The following is a 24,398-nucleotide window of genomic DNA, read 5'->3' on the forward strand; positions in this document are numbered from 1 at the left end:
GGGAGGGTGGGACTTGAGCGAGCGTCTCTCCCCGCGGCCGCCCCGAGCAGTTGCAGAGCGCCGGCGAACGGGCGGCGGGGCGGGCGCTGCGCTGCGCGGAGCCGCCGCTGGAGAGCGCGGAGCGGAGCGGCCGCCGCGCCGGGGCCAGGAGCGCACGCCGCGCCGGCGGGGGACAGCGCGCCACGGGAGCAGCCCGTACCGGGCACCGGGACCTGCTGTTGGCTTGCCGCCTTGCTTTATCCTCTCGTTTAAATTATTTTCCCCAACCTATACTTTGATCCGCTGGGATTTTTTTTCCCTCCCTTTCCTGCGGAGCCTCCCCCCGCCCCGGTTCCCTCTCTCTCTAACCAGTTTGGATTTTTCTTTTTTTTTTTTTGTATTATTATTCTGATTTTTTTTAAAAGCGGCGGACAGAAAGAGGGAAAGAGAGACAGAGACAGAGAGGGCAGGAGGAAAGCGCTCCGCTCGTCCCCTCCGCCACCACCACCCCGACTTGCGGAGAGGGGTCGGGCCGAGCGGCGGCGGGATCAGCCCCTTCCCCCCGGGGAGGCGACCCCGGCTCGAGGAGCCGCCGGAGGCAGCCGCCGCGAAGAAGGGGGCGCAGGAAAAAAGAGAGATGCATTGAGAAACTTTCCGCGCAAACTTTGAGCGTGAGTGCGGGAACCCGAGCGAGCGCGGCGCGGGTGCCTGCCTGCCCCGGCGCGGGGAGAGCGGCCGCGGACGGGCGCCGCTGTGGAGCTCGGACTGCCCGGCGGCGGGGGCCGGGCGGCGGCGGCGGGGCGGCCGCGGAGCCTGCGCTCGGCCCGGCGGAGCGCCCACCGAAAGCAGCAGCGGGGGCCGGCGGAGAGCCGGGCTTATGGAGGGGTGAAGCCGGAGACCCCGAAGAGGAGTCCCCCTTTGCACGGAGCCCCTCGCAGCGCCCGGTCGGCGGCACCCCAGGAGGCGGCGGCGGCAGGCACGGAGGAGGCGCGGGCGAGAGCGCGGCGGGGAGGCGGCGGGGCGGCGGCGGCGAGGCGGAGCGCGGCGGGCCCCGCTCCGAGGCGTGCGCCGGCAACCATGAACTTTCTGCTCACTTGGATTCACTGGGGGCTGGCGGCGCTGCTCTATCTGCAGAGCGCGGAGGTAAGTGGCGGGGACGGGGGCTTTTGTGGCCCGCGTACGGGGCGGGGGGGGATCGGGCGGCGGAAAAGACTTTTTTCCCCCCCACTCTTTTTTTTTTTTTTGCCCCCTTCCCCCCCCACCCCCTTCCCCCTCCTTTCCCCCTCCTTTAGTCCCACCTGCTCGGTACGGTGCCGCCGGCACCGGCTCCGGGTGGGTGCCTGCAGCGCACACGTGTGTGTGTGTGCGTGCGTGCAATGCTGCAGTGGGGAGTGGGGTGTGGGGTGGTTACGGGGCGGGGAGGGGGGGGGGCGGAGAAGCGGTGCCCGGCGCTTCTCAGGCCCCCGAAGCAGCCGGCAGCGCCGTGCGGAGTGCCCACGCACAAGTGCGCGCATTGGACGCCCCCAGCGCGGGGCTCCCGGGGCGGCGGGGCCGTGGGGTGCTGGCGGGGCCGTGGCCGGGCGCGGGGCGCTGCGGCGCGGCGGGGCAGGGAGGCAGCGCGCTGGCTTCTTGCATCAGCCTCGCCTCCCGTCCTCGGGTCTCCTGACATTGCAAAAGGGTGTTTCGGCGGTGTTTGCCTTGGGTCCCGGCTCGGGTTCGTGCCGCCGAGTGGAGTTCAAAATACCTAGCTGGAAAAACAAATAGAGATCAAAGAGGACAAAATGGATCCTGAATGTCTTCCAGATTGATTTTTTTTTTTTTTTTCAAAATAACATATCTCCTGCACCGAGATTACAAAACTGCACATTTTTTTTTCTCCTCTTCCTCCTCAGTCACTTTTACTTTTGCCTCATTGTCATTCCGGGGGGATTAGAAATCAACTCTTCCTCCTTTTCTTTCTCTTTCTCTTTTTTTTTTTTTTTTTTTTTAAGAAAAAAGGCAGCTTTCTGTGCAAACCTGTTCTATAAATCTGTTTTCTATAGAGTCAAGAGGGCTGTGTTGCCAAGAGATATTAAGGGGTTTAAGACAGTGTGTCCACGTGAAAGTGGCTGTTCCCTAGGCGGGCGTGGATTACGTTTCAAAGGCTATAACAGGTTAGTCTTCTCCTGCCATTTCTCCTCACGGAGAACATGGGCCAGATCATCTCCCACTAAGCGTGAAAATTAACATCGCTTGCAAATTAATCAGTTATTCACATTGTTTGTTCAGCACCGATGCTGGAAGGTAACTCCCCAATTAGGAGCCATTTCAGCTGTAACAGAAGTCATGCAGGCGCTGCACGCTTTGTTTCTAGCCTGTTATATCTCTACTTTCTCCAGTGGCAGCCGCACATTAGGCTGTGCTCAATGGGAACGGAGGCGCAGCTCTCACCCGAGTGTGGCACAGAGCAGCTCCATGCCACCTGCCTGCCAGATTTGGCTTGTGGGACAATTCTTTCCACACTCCCAAGACTTCTTCCACCGTCACCTAAAATAGGGGTTTCTTTGCCTCTAGCTCCTCAGTAAACTTGTGCAGTAGTGTCTGTTCCCCTTCTGTAGGTTAGACAACTCTGTATCCGTGTCTAGTGATAATACCCTTTAACCCTCCCCTTGCTCCTTTTCCCCTCCCCTTCCTCTTCCCCAGAGGAGGAAACGGCGGATCAAGTAGAAACCAGGTCTGTCTGTCCTCAGGAGTTGCCTAAAAGCCTGGTGCTGCCTTTCCTCCTAGGCAGGAGGATGGTGCCAATGAGAAAAGAAAGAGGATAACGGTGGGAAAAAGTAGGGAGGAATTGTGGGCTGGCAGCGGGGTCACGGGGGGAAATGTTGCGGGGATAGATACATGAAATATTGCGAGACGTTCAGATGGCTGGGCGATGTGGGCCATATAAGTGCTCAGGCAGATCGACGATGAGGTCTGCCCTTTGGTTCTGTCCTTATTTGTCTGTTGATTGCCTGGGCACCACGGTGATGGGGACGTTAGAAATACTAGCAGATCTCACGTAGGCAGCTTGACGATGACTCTGGGCATGGCAGAAGGCATGACTCTTCATGCCGGGACTAGGGTTTTGTGCTTTGATGATAATATTTATCTGTACTGTTAATCTGACTGTTGTGCTGAATAAAACCTATCTAGCTAGCCAGGCACATTGGAGAGCATTAAATAAAAGCCCTGGCAGAGGCTGAGTTGGGAAAGTGGGGTCCAGCGTGTGTCAGACAGCTTTCCTGAAGGCCAAGGACGGGGACGGTAGTCCTCCTCTGGTGAAGGCGGCAGGGGGATGCCTCATTACTGAAGGAGTTGTTAGGGTTGCTCCTGCAGCGAGGCCAGGACGGTGAGAAATCATGTCATGGTCAGGGCTGGGTGGTGCTGATGCCACAGGTGTCTGCCTCCACTGGTTGCAATAGCCTTTCTGTGCAGGAGAGGGAGGGAAAGGTGGTTTTGCAGTGCCACCTTCCCAGCTGTTTGCCTGTGCTGAGCTGTGCTGCAGAGCCCTCACACCCCACAGGGTTAGAGGGGTTGCGTTCTTGTCCCCTTCCAGTTCCCCCTCTCCAAGAGAAAGGAGAATGGCAGGTCGTTCCCCATCTTCCTTTGTTTGAGGGTCTTGGTGGCAGGTAACCCATGATGAGGGTCTGGGAACTCTTCCCTTCCTGCCCTGAACTGCGGAGGGACCTAGATACACCAGCTGTATTGCCACAGGGAACAGGCAGTGATCAGACACAGAGGTAGGGAGGGCGAGCCTGTGACTAGACTGCTAATGACCGCAACCCACCAGGCTCCATGCCTTTGGTGTGCCTCTGCACCAGGCCATGATGGGGAGCCACCAGAATCTGCCTCCCCAGCCCGTAGGCAGCCAGCATGCAGCGGGTCACCTTCCCCAGAGCTGCTCTGGGCCCATCCTCCAAGGACAGGCTAGCAGGAGAGGTGCTCCTTTGGGAGCAGGGGAGAGGGAAGCCCGTGCTGATATCTCAGGGGGGTTCACTGATTCCTGAGAAACCCCAGATCTGCTCTCCTGACATCCTGCTCTGTGTCAGAGGTCCCTTGGCTGTGCTGGCAGCTTGTGGGATTACTGACCGCTGTCTGCACGTACAATGGAGGAGTGCAGTGAGTCCTGGTCCTGTCCCGTCCCCGTCCCCCCCCCCCCTCCCTTAAGTAGAAACCGCTGAGAAGAATTTCTAGCGCCTAAGACGAAAAGTGCCTTAACTCCTGTCCCAGAGTCCCTCTCGAAGTGGATGGATTGTTTGTTCCAGTCCTAAACAGTTACAAAGCTCTTTTAATGAGGCTGCACAGATTAGGGGGAGGGGAGAGAATGAGTACTGGTGGTGGTGGTGGTGAGGGGGGTGATGGTTAGAGAGGAATGGCTTGATTAACCTTTTCTCTCCCTTCAGAGAATAACTTGCTTTGGACAGGGACTGAGGGAGAAGTGGGACAGGGAAGGTGCAGACACACAGATGGTGTGAGGTGGGTTTATCTATTAGGGGAGGGGTTTACTTTGCTGCTGGACGTGCATTTGCTGTGACCTGCAAAGGGCACAGAAAGGAGCTTCCCCTTGGTCAGCCCCATTCCCGGGGTCATTTGTCCTGCTCTCGAGTCCAGGGGTTGCTTCCACACCTCTGTGAAATGTTGAAGATCTGTTGGAAGGAAATTGAAACAGACCTGTTGGGTAATGCCAAAAGCCAGCAGAGGAGAGTGTGACCTTCAGGCTACCACTGAAGGGTGCATCGGGCCTGCTTGTCCCTTGGAAGGCTTTTGGTTCACTATTGCCCTGTCTGATATGTAGCAGCCTGGTTTAAACTGAGGCAAAACCCACTGCCTCACCTGCTGTTCTAGCGGACAGACTTTGAGGGTACTAGCCACGGGTGGAAGGCACTGTGAAAAGGGCAGAGACGTTTCTTGGTATAGGGAGCAGAGAGCATGCTACTGGTAGTTCTGGGAAACCTTTCAGGTTTCTTCAGAGAGCTCCCCTGGGAATACTCAGAAGCGCTCTCAGGCTTTGTACTGATCTTTCCTTTCCCCTGGGTGGGATTTCAACCCAGGTCTAGGTGAGTGCTGGGAGTGTTCTGGCTCCTGCTCCAGTATGTCAGGGGCAGGGTGAGGTGCTGGTTAGGTGCAGGTGAGCAGTGAAAGTGTGTGGCTTGCTTCTGCTTCCCATTACCTGTGCACTACCTGTGCTTGCATGTGAGGAGGTGGTGGGCTTGGCAGCTAGCTGGGCAGCCTCGCATGGAGAATGGGCAGAATGACGCTTAAGGAGTCTCCGAGCTAATTTTGCTCAGTCCATCATGGTCATTCTGTGTGTGAACCGAAAAATCCCTCTGCGAAAGGTCTCGGGGGCGTTGTGACTTGGATAAACTCACTTGGCTCGTGATCGTCTTCCTGTGCTAAGACACAGATTGAGGTTTTTCTGCCCTTGATGCGGTTTTCTTTTGACCCCTAGACTGTCAGGCGCTGAGTGGCTTTGGAAGGCTGCTGCAACCTCCGCTGCCTCCATTTTGTTTGTGCTGTTGCAATGACCTTCACACTTCAGGAATGAAACTATTTCTAGGAACCTGCTTTTTAAACTGTTGTCACAGCACTGAGCTAGGGCACACAGCCCTCTCCTCCCCAGGGATGAAACAGATCTACACATGGGGTTGCTCAGGTCTGGGCTGGTGAGTTATGCCCAGGTACACAAAGACTTGGGTTGAAATGAGAAGCAAGGAGTTCGGTCGGGGGACCTTAGACAAAGGGAACTGTGCACAGACACAAAGGAATGGCTGGGAGAGGGGCTTATAGGGCTTTCCTGGCTCGCTTGCCCCCTCCTTTTAAAAGCTGAGGCTTTGGGCTGCTCTGATGGTGCTGCTGTCCTGTGCTGCCTAGGACCATAGGTGGCAGATTCCTGTTGTGAGCTTGAGGTGGACTTGGCCTGCTCAATTCATTTGTGTGTCCGGCTATGAGATCAGAGGGCCTTTTCCTAAGCCTAAATGCAGCATACTGCTGATGAAACAGTATTTTGCGTGTATGTATCTCCATGCTCTTTGGGCCTCTGCTGAAAGGCAGCAGGTTCTGGGGCGGGTGGCGTCACACAGGTGGCAACATACCTCAGAGAAGTGAAGAAAGCTGAGCATTTTTCCGTTTATGCTTCAGAACAGCAGGGGGAAACCTGACTTGGCTGGAAAGTTACGTCAGAGCTAGAACCCTCATGCAGAGCAGGAAGAGTGGAGTTTTTGTTTCACCTGGAATTAACAGGACTTCCTTAATAAAGTGGTGTAATGCTTCTCTATCCCTCTCTGGGGGTGGGTAACCTGTCGCCACTCCTGCCTGCGTCAGCCCTGTGGAAATGCCCCTGGCCCCCACAGGGCAGCAGGAGAGAATGTGGAGCTTGGGGCCTTTCTGGTTTTTGTCCCGGGGACGCGGTGGGGGGTGCAGGGACGGAGCCGCAGTGCCGCCGGGCCACGCTGGGGCTGGGGACCGGCCCGTTAGGTGAGGGTGTGCGGTGCCCTCCCTGCCAGAAGAGCAGAGGGAAGCCCGGGCGCTTTGGCAGCATGGGTCGGCGAAGTGGTGCTGTCACAGTTAATCGCCCTGACACCCGGCCAGATAGCGACACCTTGGTGGCCACCGGCAGACATATGTGACATTGAGAGGGGAGCGATGCCCTTTCGCGCCTGGCCGCCCTTCTCCCTCCTCCGCCCTCCCTGCTTCCCTCCCGGGAGAGATTCACCTTGACGGGGGGTAAATGGAGGCCCGGGGGAAAGAGCCTCTGGTACGACAGGCCCGCCGGTCGTAGCAGCGGTAGAAAGTCACCCCCGTCGTTATTCTCCCCCCGGGCCCAGATTTGCTCCCTGGGTTTTGACTGTAATCGCCGAAAGCGCCTCCCGGGGGAGATGGTTCTCCCCTTGGGACCTCTCTGGGCCCTCCCGCGCCGGAGGCCTGGCCGCTTCACGCCCGCCTGCCCCTTCCCCCGGCCCAGGGCCGTCCCGCCCGCTCCTCCCGTGTCCCTCTCGGCTCCCCGGGGGATGAGGGGGGGAACAAAAGGTCCCTCTGTCCCCGCCAGGCCGGCTGCAGGGGAACGGCTTCACCTCGGGGGGCGCGCCCTCCCGCCGGGGCCTCCCTCCGCCTCCTGCCCGGCGTGGCGGGGCGGCGGCGGCGGGCCCGGGAGCCCTCCCGCGCTCCGGGACCGCGTAACGGCTCCGCCTTGTGACTGATTTTCTGTTATCTTTGCAGTTGTCGAAGGCTGCTCCTGCCCTGGGGGATGGGGAGCGGAAACCCAATGAAGGTAAGCGCTGGGCGGCTTCCCGGCGGGTGGGGGTGGCCGGGGGCTCGGAGGAAGGAGGCCCGAGCCCCGGGAGCCGCCGACGGCCAACACCGCCACCTCCCGGGGAGTGGCGGCGGCGGGAGCGGGGGGCTGCCGGCGGCAGCCGCCGCCATTAACCCCTTCGCGGCGGCGCCGCCCCCCGCGCCCCCCACCCCGCGGGCCTGGGGTGGCCGTGGGGCTGGGGCGGCCGTGGGGCCGGGCCGTGGGGCTGGGGTGCCCGTGGGGCCGGGGCGGGCAGCAGGGCTGGCCCAACCCGCCGCTGGCTTCCCACAACTCTGAGGAAAACTGCGTGCGTGCGCTGGTGCACATACACATGCTCATTTATATATATATTTATATACACACACACACGCATGCACACACAAAGAGCTGAGTAGCGGTGAGCAGTTTGCTAGGGATTCGCCACAGTGCCGTAGGAAGGGATTTGTCATCTTCACCTCCCACCTCTTCCCTGGCGGCGCTGGCGGTGCCCGGCTGGGTGGCCGGGGCTGATCCCCGAACAAAGGCTGAAGCAGCGCCCCGACTCTCCCCAGACGGCCAGGCGGCAGGGCTCCGCGGGGAGAGGAGGAAAAAAAAAGCACAGCCCAGGATGATTTTCCAGAGCCGTGCCTCCTGACGGCCACCAGTACCCCCCCAGTCAGGCTATTGCTAAGCACTGTACAGAGCCAGGCGTGAAAAAAATAACCCTTTTATTCCAGTTTGAGCTAGCAGACTTAGAGGGTTCAGGGGACAGCAGTGTGATCTGATAGATTCTGCTTAATTTGTTGCTGGTGGTCCAGTACAAGACAGGACCATTGCTTGGTGAGGAAAGGTGGTGGTGCCTCTGCAGCTGTTCTGATTTTGTGTCTCTCTGGCTGCCCAAAGGCCAGGCTGTGGCAGTGTCCACTACCTCGTTGGTTTGTGTGAGTAACTGTAGACCAGAAGATCAGTCAGCCAGCCCACAGGTTAATCAGAGATGCCTCCTGCAAGTGCCCTGTCTGGTAGAGCCCTGTGCGATGCTTGCGCTTTCATTGCCTGCAGTCTTCGGTTCAGAAGTGGGGTAAAAGGACTGTGGACTTTGGAGCCTTCAGGCTGAGGTGATCATCAGCTGCTTCAAGACCATCCTGACCGTGTTTTTCCCTTACCTTCGTAGCAGAGCAGGCCACTCGCTGCATGGCAGGGTCTGATGAAGGTCTTACGGGGTCCCCACAGGTTGTGACCTCCAGCGTTGTTCCAGCTGGAGGTCAGCAGAGGGCTCCAGCAGTGTGGGCCCAGATTGGCTCCTTTTTTGTCGCACTCGATTTAAGTTTATGTAGCTTTATCGGTGTGACAGGCTGCATGTGCGTTGCCAGAGGTTTGTAGCAGTCTGTGTTTGGGATGGGTGTCCATTTTGCATGGGCAAAATTTCTGATTTGCTGGCAGGCTGCTGCCTGTTGCGCTTGACCCTTGCTCCTGCTGAAGTTGACAGAAGGTTCAGTGACTCCAGAGGGATCAAGATGGAGCCTGCTGTGAGGCTTATTTTGGTAACCAGTCCTCTGCTGTTGGTAGGAAAGAGCTAGTGGCCTCATCTGTGCCGTTTATTTTGTCAGAACTACCTTCCTGGGGAGGGGAAGAATCAAACAGAATTTAATTCCCTGTCACAAGAAGGCTGATAAGATCATGGAAGAAGTTGGTCTGGCAATGTGAACAGTGAAACTATGGTGCTGTTGCCTTGGTGCTATTTCTGGTTCTGCAATGCAGATATATCTGTGAGCTAGAAATCAGGACTTTTGGTATTACCTTCCTGTCTCTACTTCTGTCCTGCTGTATGACCTTGGAGGTCCTCTCTTGGTACCTCATTTTCTTCTCTGTGAAGAGGAGACAATGATGTGCCTCTGTTCCACAGCAACAGTCCTGCAGTTCCTTCCACTGAAGCTCTTGGAGTCTTTGGGGTTGGGGTGAAAGGTGGGTTTGTGTCTTTGGCCATTTTGTGCTTGCTCTGAGATGTCGAGCTGTGACAGGTTTTTATTGGGGATTACTCTGGTTGGAGACAGTAATTTTAGCTTCAGCCCCTACCCTTTTGTGCTCAAGAGAGCCTTCCACATGTTTCACAAAACATGTGAAGTTGTAGAGGAGTCAGACAAACACTCTTTGTTTGTTCCACGATGAAAGATTGTCTGGTATAAATAAAGGAAACCACCAGCACTTGTGGCTGCACTTTTATTTTTAAAAGAACAGTGTGTCTGTATTGCTGCTAAGCCATTGATGGGGGGGAGGCAAAATGATCATAGACTTGCTCCTTTTCTAGTCTAGCATGTTCCCACTTGACTGCTCCAAATTTTGACTTAATCCTGCCTGCTGTGGCTATGTCTGCCCTGAAGAGTTAATGTGGGCCCTGACTGTGTTTTAACCTTACTTTCCCCTCCATTCACAAAGAAGAACCTCTGACTCAAATCTGGAGGTGTTTTGTAGGGTAGGGGTGTGGATTAAATGCGGATTAACTTTTAATGTGGGCTGAAGCCCAAATTGCAGGAAGGGAGCAGGCCAAGTGGTGTTAGTCCTTCAGTGACCTTCCTATGTTTCCCCATGAAAGACAGACCTTCTTAATGTCCCTGACAAAACCAATGGAAAGGAAGCACAGGCTGAATCAGCCTGGCAAAGTATGGAATATGACTCCTGGTATGTAGGAATAAATGTAGGTACCATAGCAGGAGCAGGGCTTTGCTGTGAGAATGGCTGTACCTCAGTCATGTGCTCCGGTTTGGGTGCTAACTGTGCAAATGAACTACGGAGCATTGCATAGTCTCTGTGTGAATGCTCTGTGTCCAGCGAAATCGAGGCAATGCGCCTTTCATGGCAGGATGTTCTGACTGGCAGCTGGAGAAAGATTCCCCGTTTCCTTCTCAGAGGCTGATTCAGACTATGGAAAATCATCATATGTTAAAGTAAAGGCAGAAACTCCCTGATTCTTTATGGGAAGGATTTGGTCGTGTCAGATCTCCCAGATCTCAAGCATAGTCGTCAGGGTGCAGCCGTGAAAGTAAAGGCTCCACAAAAGAAGTTGAATGTGCTGTTCTGTGGCCAATCTGTAGTCCAGATTCTCTGGTGTAATCCATCTGCTTGTGCACTGCAAACATTTAGAAAGGCTGGCAGACATTAATCAGTTTCAGTTTGCTACTCTGTTTTGGTTTCTGCCTGTTTATTCCCTAGTCTACTGCGGTGAGCAGCATTTGATCTGCACAGGTAAATGCCACTTTCCCTCCCTCTCTTCTTCCCTCCCTCCCCTCAACATAGGTCTGTAAAGACTTTTCTCTAGAACTCTGCCTTTACTGCTAGAGTTCCCAGGTCCTTTCAGTGGCTGTCATTGTGCCTGCAGAATTTCCCACATGTTAAATTGTTCAACTTTTTGGAACATAGGCGATGACTAAGGTCACTCTGAAGGGGTACAATAAGAAGGAGGTAGCTGCAGACAAGATAGAACAGAGAGGGGGCATACTGCAGTTAGGGAAGGAGGGAAGAGGAGTGGAAGGAACAAGGAACAGAAACACGCTGTCTTCTGGACGAGGAATACCAGCAAGCAGTCCATGCCTGTCAGGCCACATTTCCCTTTCACAAGCCACTTTCTCTTTTAATAGCTGCTCATGCTCTCTGACACTTTAGACTCCCTGGATAGAAGCTCCTCCCCTCTTGTACCCACTCTCAGCACTGGCACTGTCAGCTCTGCATGACCTAGAATTAACTTTCAACAATTAACTGCGGGCTGTGAGCTCCAAGCCCTGCAGCTTTTGCATTTTTGTGGCAAAGTAACCTTTATGCCAGTTTGTCACAAGTTCAGGGCACTTTAGAAATGCTTACTGGAGACCATTTTTTTTCCATGATGCAAGCAGTTTGTGCTTATCACTCAGAGTTATCAACCTTGGTGCTGTAGGACTCTGCATACTGTACAGGTGGATCATTATAGTGCATAACAGCATGGGGCAGGTACTATCTCTTTGTGTGTACTCTTATCCTCTGCTCCACTTGAGATGTCCTTCTTTGCCTGCCTGCTGGTAGAGCTAGGAGGCCTGCAGGGCTCCAGGTACTCACTGTTTGCAGAACTATACTTGCAGCTGGGTTTTGTGCATGTGTACTTATCTATCCTATCTGTCATCTCTTTAAATCTGTCCAACCCTTGACCAAGCAGCAAAACGAAGCTTTGGCAAGAGACTGGGAGACATTGAGAAACAGTTGTGAAATCAGTGCAGATCGCAAGCAGTTAGTGTTTGCTTCATTCAGAGGGAAGGCAGGGGATAATGGCAGATCCACCCTGTTCCCCCTCCCACACTACCTCATTGTGGTTCAGTAGTCAAGTATATGGTCTAGTTAACCCTGGGGGTGCTGTGGGCCTGCTTTGAATCTTTCAGTGGGTGGCTTGATTCCTTGGTCTGGGAAAGTGGTCACTGTGGAGACATGGAGGCTGTGACTTGTAGCAGGTGCTGTTGTGGTTCTGACCTTGTTGAGGTAGATATTCTGCACGGGCAAAAGAGGTAGCTGACAGGAAGAGTGAAGATATGTGGATGCGTGGTTCAGAACCCTCTGCTTGGTCTCAGAAGCATCTCTGCGATGAGGTCTGTAGAAAGGATGCTTCTGGCTTATCCCCTTGCCTTCAAAAACCTACGGGGGCATCCATTGGCTGTTTTGAAAGGGGGTAAAAGGCAAACCGGTGAAGGACATTAATCCAGAGTGCAGATCATCTGCAGTAGTCTCAGGTGCTTTTTGGATGAGCTAATATGCTTAGTGGCAGCCTATCCGAGAGTATGGGGGATAGCGGGGAAGGGGTTTGGGGAGGATGCACCTGTGGGACACATCATGGTGCCAGGGAGGCAAATAGTGAGGTTCTCTTGACTATCTTGCCTCTGCCCTGACGCAGTGGTAGGAAGATATTGTCTCTCTCTCTTCCCCACTTGATTTGTGTGTGTGTGTGTAGGGCAGAGACAAAGGACTTAGACGTGCAAGGCTGTTGGTGAAGAGCATAGGGTGGATGTGTTGCAACTGCCTGGCTTGTTTTATTGGGCAAAGCACTAGACATTCTTGAGCTAAGTTTGCATTAACTTATTCCCTCCATTCCTCCTTTTAGTTATCAAATTCCTGGAAGTCTATGAGCGCAGCTTCTGCAGGACAATTGAGACCCTGGTGGACATTTTCCAGGAGTACCCTGATGAGGTGGAGTACATATTCAAGCCATCCTGTGTGCCTCTGATGAGATGTGCAGGTTGCTGCGGCGATGAGGGCCTAGAATGTGTCCCTGTGGATGTGTACAACGTCACGATGGAGGTGAGGCCCCAGCTTGCAAGCTGACATGCTTGGATGGAGGAAGCAAGTCAACCATCACAGCCACTCCAAGTCCCAGCCAATTCAGAGGAAGGGCAGGCTACCCCAGGGAACTGGAGATTGTTGGCTCAGGAGGGCTTACCTCCCTCCTGACACTTGTGTCCAGCATTACACCATGCAGGGTTAAAAGATGAGTTGCCCATTTCTATTCAAGGCTAAGAGAAGAAGCTGCTGTTTGGCTCTGACCTCACAAGTGCCCAAATACAGTAACTAGGAGTGTGCAAAGGAGCATTTCTGCAAAGGAAAACTTTGTGCTTAGAGAATGCAAAGAAGCATTTCTGATGCTGCTATCTCCGAGTCCCCAAAGAAGATACTCCTTGGGTCCTTGCTCTACCATAACTCTGTTTGGTCCACACAGCTGTTTCTCCAAAGGCAGCTGAGTAGTGCAAAAGGGGAAAGCCTGTCAGTACTCTCTCCCAGAGGGCATGTGAGGTCAGCCTTTACCAACAGAGCAGGGGATTTGGGTCATTAGCTACATTGGCACAGCAGGGGTGGATAGGGGCTCTAAGAAACACACTGCTTCAGTGTCAAGTGGAAAAGCCTTTCTGCCTCTGCGTGTCCTCCTCCTTTGTTTGGAGGCTGCTGAATTAATTCCTTGGAAGACACAGAGATGGCTGTGATAGCAAAGGCTGAGCACGTGGGGAAGATGGAAACCCTGCTTTAGAGAGCTTTGTCACTGCCCTTGTCTGCCAGCCTGGATCCCAGCTTGTGTCCACTGTGGTGCTGGTTCCCATTACCCTTATCCCATAGCTCCCCCACCTACTTTTGTCCCTCAGCCTCTTGAATGGCCACTGTAAATATTGCTACCACTTTTAGATATGAATGAGAGATGTGCAGGACTATGTGATTGCCAGCAAGGTCTTTTTACTTGTCATTTCATCTGTGTTTGAACTCTGGCAGAGAACTTGTCTGTGCCCTTCCATGGTTCCCCATACTGCTTTTCCACTTGCAGGCTCCAGCCTGGGCCAGAGCCTGCTAGCATGGTGTAGCTATGGATGGTTTTCTTCCTTGCTGAATTAGTTTTTCGCTGGTATGCCCACATGCCTGTAAAGGGTCAGAGGCACATGAGCAGATCTCTGGTGCAAATGTTAGAGCTAGTGTCCAGCCACGTTCTGGGTTTGGTTGAGGGACTGACAATACATGCGTAGCTTCCATTATAACTTTCCTGGAGGCACATGAGGCTGGGGGACGGGCAATGCCTGTCTCTGCAGGGCTGTTTTAAGCACAGATCACCAGATTTACTTTGTGTGTCGAGTCACTGGGAAAGTGAGATGTCAGCTGGGAAGGAGTGGTGGCTTAGGGAAAAGGGGTCAAATATGGAACTTTTGCTTTGAGTGTTTGCATTAGACTGAAGCGTGCCTTTATGTGAGAGCAGGCCGGATGCTCCATTACGTCTCTCTAACATCGACCAGAGATGGCTCAGTGAGAACCTTACCATGGTGTTACGCCCTCTCCCATGTCTGTCTCCAAGGCAATCCACCAGTGCTGGCACCTCGCATGCATGAGCAAACAGAGCTTTGGCACAAGCCTGGTGTTGCTGCTTGCCCATGATCAAAGGCCTTCCCCGACTGGGAGAATGAGTCCTAAAAGCCAGCTCACACTCTACCATGCTCTTCCCAGGAGCACCTGGGGTGCAAATGATTTGCTGTGCAGTGGGCTGATTTGGAGCTGTGAGTATAGTGAATGGGCAGTGACCCTCTCTGTTTCTTTCATTCCAGATCATGAGAATTAAACCCCATCAGAGTCAGCACATAGCGCACATGAGCTTCTTACAGCACAGTAAATGTGACTGCAGGTGAGAATGGAGCAGGACTGGCTTTTCTTTCGATAAACTTATTCTGAGCCTTTCCTTTTTTCTGCCATCGGGTTGGGAGTTTTGTCCAGAGGCTTCTGCAGTCTCCTCAGTTGGTTTGCAGTGGGATGGCTGAGCCTGGGAAAAGAAGTCCTTTGCTGGCAAGGCTCCTCCATCTCTAGATATCACAGGTGGACAATGCTAGCCTGCAACATGGGGTCTTTTGGCACTGGCTGCCAGCAAGGTGCAACAGGAGGGCAAACACACTGAGAAGGACCACTTAACCTGTGCCATGGGCATCCTGCAATGCCAGCTGTGCATTTTCTTCCCTGGACTTGGTGGGAACTAGCGATAATACTGGAAGCGTATGTGGTAAGCTCCCTTCTAATGAGGCCTTTGTTCTCTTTTCTCCCACAGACCAAAGAAAGATGTCAAAAACAAACAAGAAAAGTAAGTGACAAGCCTTTCCTCCTTTCTCTTTTGGCGGTTGGTTGGTGTTTCCTCTCCCCACTGCCCCTTGCCCTTTTCTTTGGTTGGAGATACTTACTTTGAGAAGGTGTTTTTGGAAATGGCATATGGTAGTGCATGGGGCGACACTCTGAATCCGTTCCAGGTGGGCACAGAAACCCAGATCTGACGGTCCTTCCTTCATACCCCAGACCTGGAGCTTGCATGACCCACGGCCATGGCAGTCATTCCTAATACTTTATCCCGAGTCAGGGAAGCCCCGTCGTGTGTGTCCTACCAGAATGGATTCAAGGTGCAGCCCCAATTCTCCCTTCCCTCTTCCTAGGGTGTTTCTGGTTACTGCAAATTGCTGCCTTTCTTTATTAATAATTTTTTTTTCTGCCGCTTGAGTGAGTACTTGCTGGCTTCTTTCACAGCAGCTTGGGTAGGAACTCTGCTGGCTACAACGAGAGGTGGCAATAGAGGCGTGGTGGAGGTAGGGCTGATGCCATGCAGGATGCAACACTGGTTTTGGTTGGGTGGGGGCCCAGGAGGGTGTAAAGGGAGGTGGATGTCCTAGCTGGGTCTTCATGGAGACTTTTATGAGAGTTTTTTTTCAGTCTGATGGATTTGTTGTGGTGACCTGAAGGAGGTTAAGGAACAACCTTCCCTTTCCTTCCTCCCCAAAGTAAAACGGTTGTGGAAAGTAGAGAAATAAGCACTTGTCCTGCAGTAGTTGCAGGGACGATCACAAAATGTGGAACAACATAGAAACGAAAGAGTGGCCTCTCTGGGCGAGAGGGTCAGCTGGACTGCGCATGGCTGGGATAGTGACTCTGCTATTTAGAGGTGCAGAGCTGGAGAGGAGCGGGGTGAATATTGGGAGATGAGGCTGAAACAGAGACAGAGAGAGCAAGCAGGAGAGTGACAGAACTTCTTTCACCCCTCTCCTGGTGGTTGTATATTTCTAGCTGCCTTCCAGCCTCTCCTCCTCTCCCTGGAAACATGCTCCTGGCTGCATCGGGCTGTGTGCAGCCACACTTCTCTCTGTGCAGGGCCGTGTTGGGGATGGTCGGTCTGTGTGGCTCTGTGATTTGAAGGTGTGCGAGAGTTGGGTCTGTGTGAACTCTGGTGAGGATGGGGTGTGGGTGAAGCAGCCAGCCCGGACTGTGTTGCGTTCCCTTTCCTCTTCTAACAGCACCTTGCCTGCTCTTTGCTGGTTCTGCACTCCCCCAGGGAAGGAAGGAAGGGATGGGAGAGATTGGTGTGCTTTGATTTGTGCTGGATTGAAAGGCCTGTTATATTGGTGCCCCTCTCCTCCCTTCAGGTCGATTTTCCTCCCCTCACCGCCTCCCTGTGACTCCTGGCATGTAGGGCAGAGGCTGGGAGTGAGCTGATGCTCTGATGCTCGTTCCAGTGAGACGACTTGAACAGGGCCTAAGAAACAGCTATTGGTGCTTTCCCTTCTGTCCCCCCACGTCCCCCTGACAGCTCCCTCCTGAGGTGGGCTGCACCAGGGAACGAGGGAGCCTTTGCTGAACTGCCACAGTGCTGGGCTCACTTGTCTGACACTTTGCCTAGGGCATTTTCCTTGCATGTCTCTCCCTTGGTCCTGTGCTAATGTGGCTCCAGGAGCAGTGTAGGCTCCAGCTTCCCTCCTTCCCTGTGCTATCACTAGTCTGTAGGGATCCATGGTTAGTGTCCAGACCTGCACATCCTAGCCCCTGCATGTCCCAACTCCTGCTCAAGAGTCAGGAGCAACTGGTGAATTTTTCAGAAGAGAATCAGTGCCTTGGCTCCGTCCACTTGTCTGTCTGGCAGATCCATGTGGAAGGTGAGGGGAGGGAGGGAAAGGAGGGAAGATCTGACAGCTGCTTGTTGGTTACCTCCTGGGTGTTGCAATGAGGTCAGGCCCTCCTCTTTCCCCTTCGGTACTCAGGATGGAGGCTGCCAGAGGGGATGTCATCCAGCGAGGTCTTCTGGGGTCCTCCAAACCACAGGCAGGAGGTGTGGTGGGTGAGCAGAGCTTTTGAGCTAGATAGCCCTCTCCCACACAGCACTGCTGCCTAGACCAGGTCTCTCCCCTTGTCTGTGGGGTGCTGAGGCCAGGCCCCCTTTGCTCCCATCTAGAGGCAGGATTACCACCAGCCCTGCAGCAGAGCTGTTCAAGCTTGGCTGCCCCCTCCTAGGCCCAGTGCCGGGCAGTGCATCAGGTCAGAGAAGTTTCCTTTTCCCTGGGGAGAGCCCACCCGGCTCAGGTTGCCTCTTGTCAGTCAGTGTGCACTCGTGCTTATCACCTGGAATCGTTGTCTGCGCTCACTGCGGTTGCGTGATGCTTTCACAAAGCTTTCTGTTCCTTCCCCCTTAACCCCTGTCCCTTTCTCACTGCCCCTCTCTGGAGGGGGCAGGTGGCCCTCTGAGTCTCCAGCAGATCTGCCTTTGCTGGCAGCAGCCCTGCTGGAGGAGGTCTCTGCTGAGTCCCCTGGCGTTGGCTTGGCTGTGGGCAGGCTGATTGTGGTGCTGGCAGGAGTGCAGGAGGGCTGGTGAATGTGTGTGCGAGGTGGAGATCTGTGCTTGGGCTCCGGGACTTGCCCTCCAGTCCTGCCTCATGTGCTTCCCCCCTCCCAGCAAGGCACATGGCTGTATTTTTTTTTTTTCTCCCCTTCCTTGCATTTTCTTCTGTTTTTTCTCTATCTCGCCGCTTCTCTCCTTCTCTCTCTCTTTCTCTGTTTTTTTTTTTTTTTTTGTTTTTCTTCCAGAAAATCAAAGCGAGGAAAGGGGAAGGGTCAAAAGAGAAAGCGCAAGAAAGGCCGGTACAAACCACACAGCTTGTACGTTTGTGTCCTCTGCTTGTAGACTCTCTTCCCTCCCTTCCCCCAAACCAATCCGCCTGCTTGCTGCTCACTCAAATCTCATCCTTCCCTCCCAGTCACTGGTGGGCTGCAGGGGCAGCACTGGTGGTGGCACCGCTCTGGCACTAAGGGTATCTCAGGGAAGGTGGCTTTAGCTTGCTTGGCTCTCTCTAATCATCAGTGGTGACCATTTTTCCAAGGCACAAGAGCGCGGGAGGGTGGGCGAGTGCCCTGTACCTCTTTTCCACACCTTCCGGTTGCAACTCAGTCATCTGCTTTCCCCAATTCGTCTTGTCTTGTGCCCTTGCTGCTACAATGACTGGCAACAGGCAGGCTGGCCTCTGCCGTGCATGTGTGTGTGTGTGTGCGTGTGTGTGTGTGTGTGTGTCTGGTGGAGTCACAGGCGGAGAGGAGAGGTGGGATGGTGGGAAGCTGGGGGTGCGGGGGGTGCTCTCTCTTCTCTATTTTTCCGCTGGATTTGGTGGCTTCTCTTTCCCTCTCTCTCTGTCTCTTTCGCTCTGCCTCTCTCATGGTCGTTCACAGAATTCTGCATTGTAAATTCATGGCCCCTCCGTAGGAGACTCCTAGGTGGCAAGGTTGGGATGGGGCTTACAGAAAGGAGGGCAGTGCCAGCTACAGGGGTAAGCATGTGATGCTGGAGCCCAGCTGCTTTCCAGGGGAGGAGAGACCCTGTGTCTTTAACTTGTTTAGCTGCTGGCCTCTTTCTACTCATAGCCCACTTCAGAGAACTCCTTTCATTTATATGTCAATAGCTGGTTGGGACCTCTCACCTTCCCATCCTTGCTTTCCCCTTCTTCCTCCCTCTGGCCTGTGCCAATGGATCCAATGCAGCATTTGTGAATACTGTGTAGAGAGCCTGTTTTCTATCTCTTAACGCTAATGCAAGGGGGTACTGTCCTGGGGCTGCTGGGGTGCTGCTGGAAAAGCCATCAGCCCGCAACGCTCCAGTGGGCAGCATGGGGGCTGAGGGAGGGGGCAAGGGGATTGCTTTGATGTTTAGGGTGTTGCATGTGTATTTTCTTTCTGCTGAAGCGCTGTAGCTTAGACATCTTTCCTTTTGCCTTTTTGCAGTCACTGTGAGCCTTGCTCAGAGAGGAGAAAGCACTTGTTTGTACAAGATCCCCAGACCTGTAAATGTTCCTGCAAATTCACAGACTCACGTTGCAAGTCGAGGCAGCTTGAGTTAAACGAGCGCACTTGCAGGTTTGTGTCCTGAAGGATGAAAGAGAAACACACAAAGAGAAAGAGAGAGAAAGAGAAAGAGGGGGGAGCTTGCTTCCTGCTGACTTCTGGCACCAGTGCTGTATGATTACTTCTTTTCTCTGTCCTATGTGGGCCAGAGGGCAGAGGTGCTAACAGAGATGAGGACAGAGCTTCCCTATGTCAAAGGGCAGCTGTGCGTTTCATATGTGCTGGCAGGACTTGGACGAGGATGGCTCCCAGAGGCAGGGCATTTGTATCTATGGTACCCTTTCCCATAAAACAAGATAACGGAGTTCATGTTGCTGAGGTAGCCAGGGGGAGGGTCTTTAGCCCTCTGTGCGTTATCTGTATGCAACACTGAGCGTAGTGTTGGACAAAGACAAATCCTTAGCTGACTAAGATTTGACTGCCCCTGTCTTCCAAGCCCCTTTTTATACAGCTTGTGGACACTCTGCTGTGTGCAGAGTGAGGAAAGCCAGGCCAGCAGCCTCCCTCAAGGCCGTCCCCACAATGTCCTTTGCCTCTTTGTTCTTAAAAGCCAGGGAGAGCACCCTGTTTTCTTGCACTGTGCTCTCAGTTCCCTGTCCATGTCTTGGCCAGAGTTGTAGTTTGAGGGGCTGCACTCAGGGCTGTGATGTGGGATACAGCGGATTAAGTCTGTCTCTAGGTGAAGAGGTCTGTATTTCAGGTGTGAGGTGAGAGACATAAAGACACTGCAGTTAGAGATCCATACTGTGCATGTGTCATTTGAGTGCTCTCTGTCACGCACCATCTATGGCATAGACATGCGCAGAAACTGATTCCTGGTTCTCACCTGAGCACTTTGGTGAACTCAGTGGAGTCTCTTGACTCACACCAGCTGTGTGTGCACCTCTGGTGTGGGATCATCCTACCTATCCAGAGAGAGATGCAGGAATGGGGTTGTTAACAAGCCTTTTGACTGTGAATCTGAACTCAAGCCTCTTTCACAGAGATCTAGGAGATTCGTCATGTCAAGATATTACTGCAGAGAGGTGTTGGCACTGCCAGTGTGGTAGAAACTGCTCTGTCTACAGAGGAATTTTCTGGGGTGCTGTAATTTCAGTGGGAAAGTAATTGATGGAGGGGCCAGAATTGAGCAGCTTCTGGAATTAAGCTTCTCCCAGCAAACATACCCCTGAAGTGTGAGACCAGACCTAACTTTGGGTTTTTCCCTCTGCTCCTGTTCCCAAACCCCAGAATAACTGGAAATAACCCTACAGAGTTAGAAGGGTGAGAAATACTCACAAATACAAATACACAATACCCCAAAGAAGTCATGATGGCAGAAGGGGTTTACTAGTTTCTCTTACCCTCTCTGTGGTGGGTTAACTGGCACTAAGGGAGGTTTCCAGAGCTGGTGTGTTGGCCAGAAAGTTAGGAAGGAGTCATAGGAGGGGGTAGCTTATCTATTTCCAGATAAAAAGCTGGTTTTGCTGAAGTTTCTCATACTCTTTTCTCGTAGACTTAGAATTGGGCTGTACAGGGGAGGGTAAATTCTAATTTCTCCTGCTGCTTCTTCAGGCTGCTGCTGCTGTTCTCTGGTGCTAACCCCTGCTCATGGCAGCTAGTGGAACGAGAGGCACTTTCTTTTCACCTTCTTGCCTGCATGAGGCCTTGTCTGTCTGCACTGCTTCCAACCCAAACAACAGGCTAGGTGGAGAGCTGAGGGAGTGTGTCTTTCTGCATGCATTGCTTAGCCTTGGTTTTCTGTGTGTTTGTGTGTATCTGTGTGCGCATGGTGTGAGATGGTGCAAACAAGACCTTGAACTCATCTGTGAGGAAGCCTCTGATTCTGCTCCTAAATTTACCCCTGTACCAGTATCCTCCTCTGCCCCCCCCCCCACCCTGTCTAGGTGAGCCTGGGTGAATAGAATTCATTGACCTATTCATGGGTCAAGATTCTCAGTTGTTTTGCCCCATCTGCACAGCACTTCACCCCACCAGTGACATCATGCTGTGTCTTAACACCATATGCTCTTAAACACATTAGCCACATCCATTCCTTCCCGTCCCTGTTCTACTTGCACCCCCATCACAAATATTAAGCCGTCCTCTCTTTTTTTTCCTTCCCTCTCCTCCCTGACAGATGTGAAAAACCGAGACGGTGAGCAGCGGAAAAGAAGGGGGAACAGCCCTGTTTCTGGAGCCTGATTTCTCTGGACAGAAAAAAACAAAACAAAACACTAATCCAAATGAACCCTAAAAATGAAGGATCGGTAGAGCACAGCACTTTCAGTACGGACGATGGACTCCGGAAGGAACATTCCCCAAGGCACCCGCCGCACAGAATTCACCTTTGGGTTTTGAACTCTTTGACTTTTTCTTTTCATGCTGCTAAATAACAGAGCCAGGAAGACTATAGGGGTGTATTTGATGTGTTTTCCCATGCATACATATATATGTGTGTATACATGCATATACATATATATATATGTATATATATTTTTACCACATCTATATATACATATATGTATATCTTAACCACACACACACACATATATATATATAAAAAATATATATATATACTGATTATTTTTTTTAACATTGCTAATGTTATTGGTGTCTTCACTGGATAATACCTGACTGCTGTGGACACAAGCGGGCTACTTGGGGCATAAGAAACAAGCTAAGACTGGACTTGAGTAGAAACGCTGGGTGTAAACTTCTTAACTCTAACTGACTTGTGCGGCCTCCGCTGTTTCTCTGTAGAGTGTGCTGTACCACAAACCACCTTCTGCTTGCCTGGGACAGGGAGTAGAGGTGATGGAGAGGATGGGCAGGGAGTTCCAAAGAGCGGCATCCTAGGGTGCGATGGGTCAAAGGCCAAGGAACTGGCCGTTTGTGTGATCAAGGATTCCTCCTCCCCTCTCTTCCCCCAACCTTCGCCCTTATTCGTCTCATAACCTGCCTGCCTTGCTGGGACATGGGATGTCAGTGTACATTTTGCGTTGATTTTACTTGCTATAGAAACTTTGCCTGAGAGACGTGCTGGTTTCTCTTAAGGATGGTGGGCAGCTGATGCGCACTAACTTTCCATTCAAGGAAGTATCACAGGAGTCTAGATTTCCCGCTCTTGGTGGCTGCAAAAGGACACAAGGCCTACAGTGTGCTGATGCAAGAATGGGGACCGGTGCATAGCCACACAGTTGTTCAGCACTGTCTGCTTTCTTCATGCACAGAGCTGCCACTCAAGAGCATCCAAGATGCTTATGGAACATTTCTGGAAAGGGATATTAATCAAAAGTATATACACAGCAGGGGTGTATGTGTGCGTATGTGAATGTGTGCATTTGTGTCCGTGTGTATGTATGTTTGTGTTTTTCTCTCTTTTTTTATATATATATATTTATTTTTATATATATATAAAAAAAATAATATATATGTATGCCAAGATTGAAGGGGGGGAAAAGAAAGCAACTTTTGCTGCCTTCAGTTTGTGTGCCCAGTGTGAATGACCCTTAAGAACGTAAAGATGTTTTTCTAATGACGTACTGTAAATATCAGGCCCCTTTTCCACATCTTGGGCTGGGGAATCAAATGTGAAGGCAGCCAGAATGAGCCATGTGTGAGAATCTTGGCTATGTGTGTATCTGCAATATACGCTGTGGTGTATGTGAAACCCACCTTACACACGCGCTTACACACACACCCCCCTGAAAGCGTGTTTGTACATCTATGTGGATATATAAAATCTAGTTCTGTGATTAAAAGTATTATTATTAATAATAATAATAATCCAAAAGGTACTCGGTCTGTGTCAGAATGCTGCCAAACATCACCTGCAATTGAATTTTCAACGCCTGATAATGTACTACACGGAAAGCTTCCAAAAAGACAAGACAGTCTAAAAACAGACTCACAACAAGCGACTACTAACCACTAGGAACTCCCCATCCGACTGATGGCTTTCAGAAGAAGAAAAAACACACGGGTGGGTGCTTGTATCTGCAATGTATAATGCTCATGCTGCATCGTGCGCAAGACAGAGGCTTCCGATGGGGGGGAGGGAAGAGAAAGTGTTTTATATACTTATTTAATATCCCTTTTTAAATTAGAAATTAAACAGATAATTTAATTAAAGAGTAGGGATTTTTCAGTATTCATTGTTAATATTTAATTTTAATTGCAACTATTTATAAGCCGTACCTCCTTTTTTTTTTTTTTTTATTTGTACTGGTTGTGTATAAATTTAACCTCCCTGTTGTCCCATCCCATCTCTCCCCAATTGTTGGCAGAGTCAGTAGCATGTTATGGGCAGTTATTTAATTGATTTCTCCAACACCTACCCCTACACATTCCTGTTGAGACAAGGGTTAGATATACATCTACATACTATATATATATTTGGCTATGTGTTTGTATATATATATATATGTGTATGTATATGTGTGATTCGGATTAAATAGACACTACAATTTTTTATATATGTAAAAAGAAGAAACAGGAAAAATAGAAAATTCTACATCTTGAATCTCTCTCCTTTTAATATTTGTTTTTATTTATTGGTGCTACTGTTTATCTGTAATAATTGCGGGGAAAAAAGATATTAACACTACATATTGTGTCTAGTGAATTTTTTCAAGATATTCCTTAGTACATATTTATTTTTAAACAAAGAAATTACAGATATATCTTAAAAAAAACGACGACGACGACAAGAAACAAACTTTTTTGTATTAAAGAATTTAATTCTGACCTTGATTTCCTTTGCCTTCTCCTTCTGCCTTGCATCCTGGTTTTCTTCCATTATGTAACAGACCCTCCAGCATCACCTCTGGAGGCCACAGGGCACCAGCAATCTGCCAGTTGGACTCTTGGATTTGGGCCCAGAGCCTCTAAAAGCATCTAGGTACCCAAAGCCTGTTGAAATGAATGGGAGGTAGGCACCAAAATACTTGCGTGGAGCTCAGCCCGAGTTCCCCGCTTGGTGAGAAGAGGGTGGTCTGATGGGCAGGAATGAGGGAGCAGGACTCCAGGGTTCTTTCCCAGCCTCTGATGCCAAGGAGTATGGTGTTGGTTCCAGCCCTGCCTCTTGTCGGGAGCCAAGCCCCATGTTCTGGGCGCTGTACAGGCATGAGTAGACGCGATCCCAGTGGAGATTACAATCCAAGATGAACGTAATTCTCTGAGCCTGCCTGTCAGTGGTAACGGACTTGGTGTTTTCAGCTGAAGCAGCGTGTGTGTAAGCAGCTACCAGCGATGGCTCAGCAAGACCTCATCATCCTGGCTGACGTTAAACAAAGAACTGTTCATCTCTGACTGCTCATCACTATGTGAAGGATCTCAATCCCTTGCGTCTTCTGTGATGTGCTTTGGGGTCTTTGGGAGAAAAAGGTCTTTGGAAGCAGTGTCCTTTCCTTGTCAGCTGTGGAGGTGAGTTTATCACGTGTCAGTCACCCAGCCATGCTGGAAAGGAGCATACAGGATGTTC

General features: G+C 51.9%; 1 protein-coding gene across 9 annotated transcripts; it reads left to right on the forward strand.

Annotated features, from left to right (window-relative positions):
* The first annotated feature begins 9 nt into the window (after positions 1–9).
* Positions 10–23,668, forward strand: VEGFA (vascular endothelial growth factor A). 9 transcript variants are annotated; one of them, XM_064445955.1, is made up of 9 exons: positions 16–1,122; positions 7,213–7,264; positions 12,378–12,574; positions 14,350–14,426; positions 14,841–14,873; positions 15,037–15,183; positions 17,630–17,701; positions 18,815–18,946; positions 21,054–23,668. In XM_064445955.1, exons 1-9 carry the CDS (start codon positions 1,057–1,059, stop codon positions 21,073–21,075), a joined length of 798 nt encoding a protein of 265 aa, XP_064302025.1. In that variant the 5' UTR covers positions 16–1,056; the 3' UTR covers positions 21,076–23,668. The 9 variants fall into 9 exon arrangements, with proteins under 9 accessions (XP_064302026.1, XP_064302027.1, XP_064302030.1 ...); XM_064445957.1 differs by lacking the exon at positions 18,815–18,946 and having other exon boundaries at positions 11–1,122; XM_064445958.1 differs by lacking the exon at positions 15,037–15,183 and having other exon boundaries at positions 22–1,122.
* Positions 23,669–24,398: the final 730 nt, after the last annotated feature.

The sequence above is a fragment of the Phalacrocorax carbo genome, chromosome 3 (assembly GCF_963921805.1).
Source record: "Phalacrocorax carbo chromosome 3, bPhaCar2.1, whole genome shotgun sequence".
In the NCBI taxonomy this organism is placed as follows: Eukaryota; Metazoa; Chordata; class Aves; order Suliformes; family Phalacrocoracidae; genus Phalacrocorax; species Phalacrocorax carbo.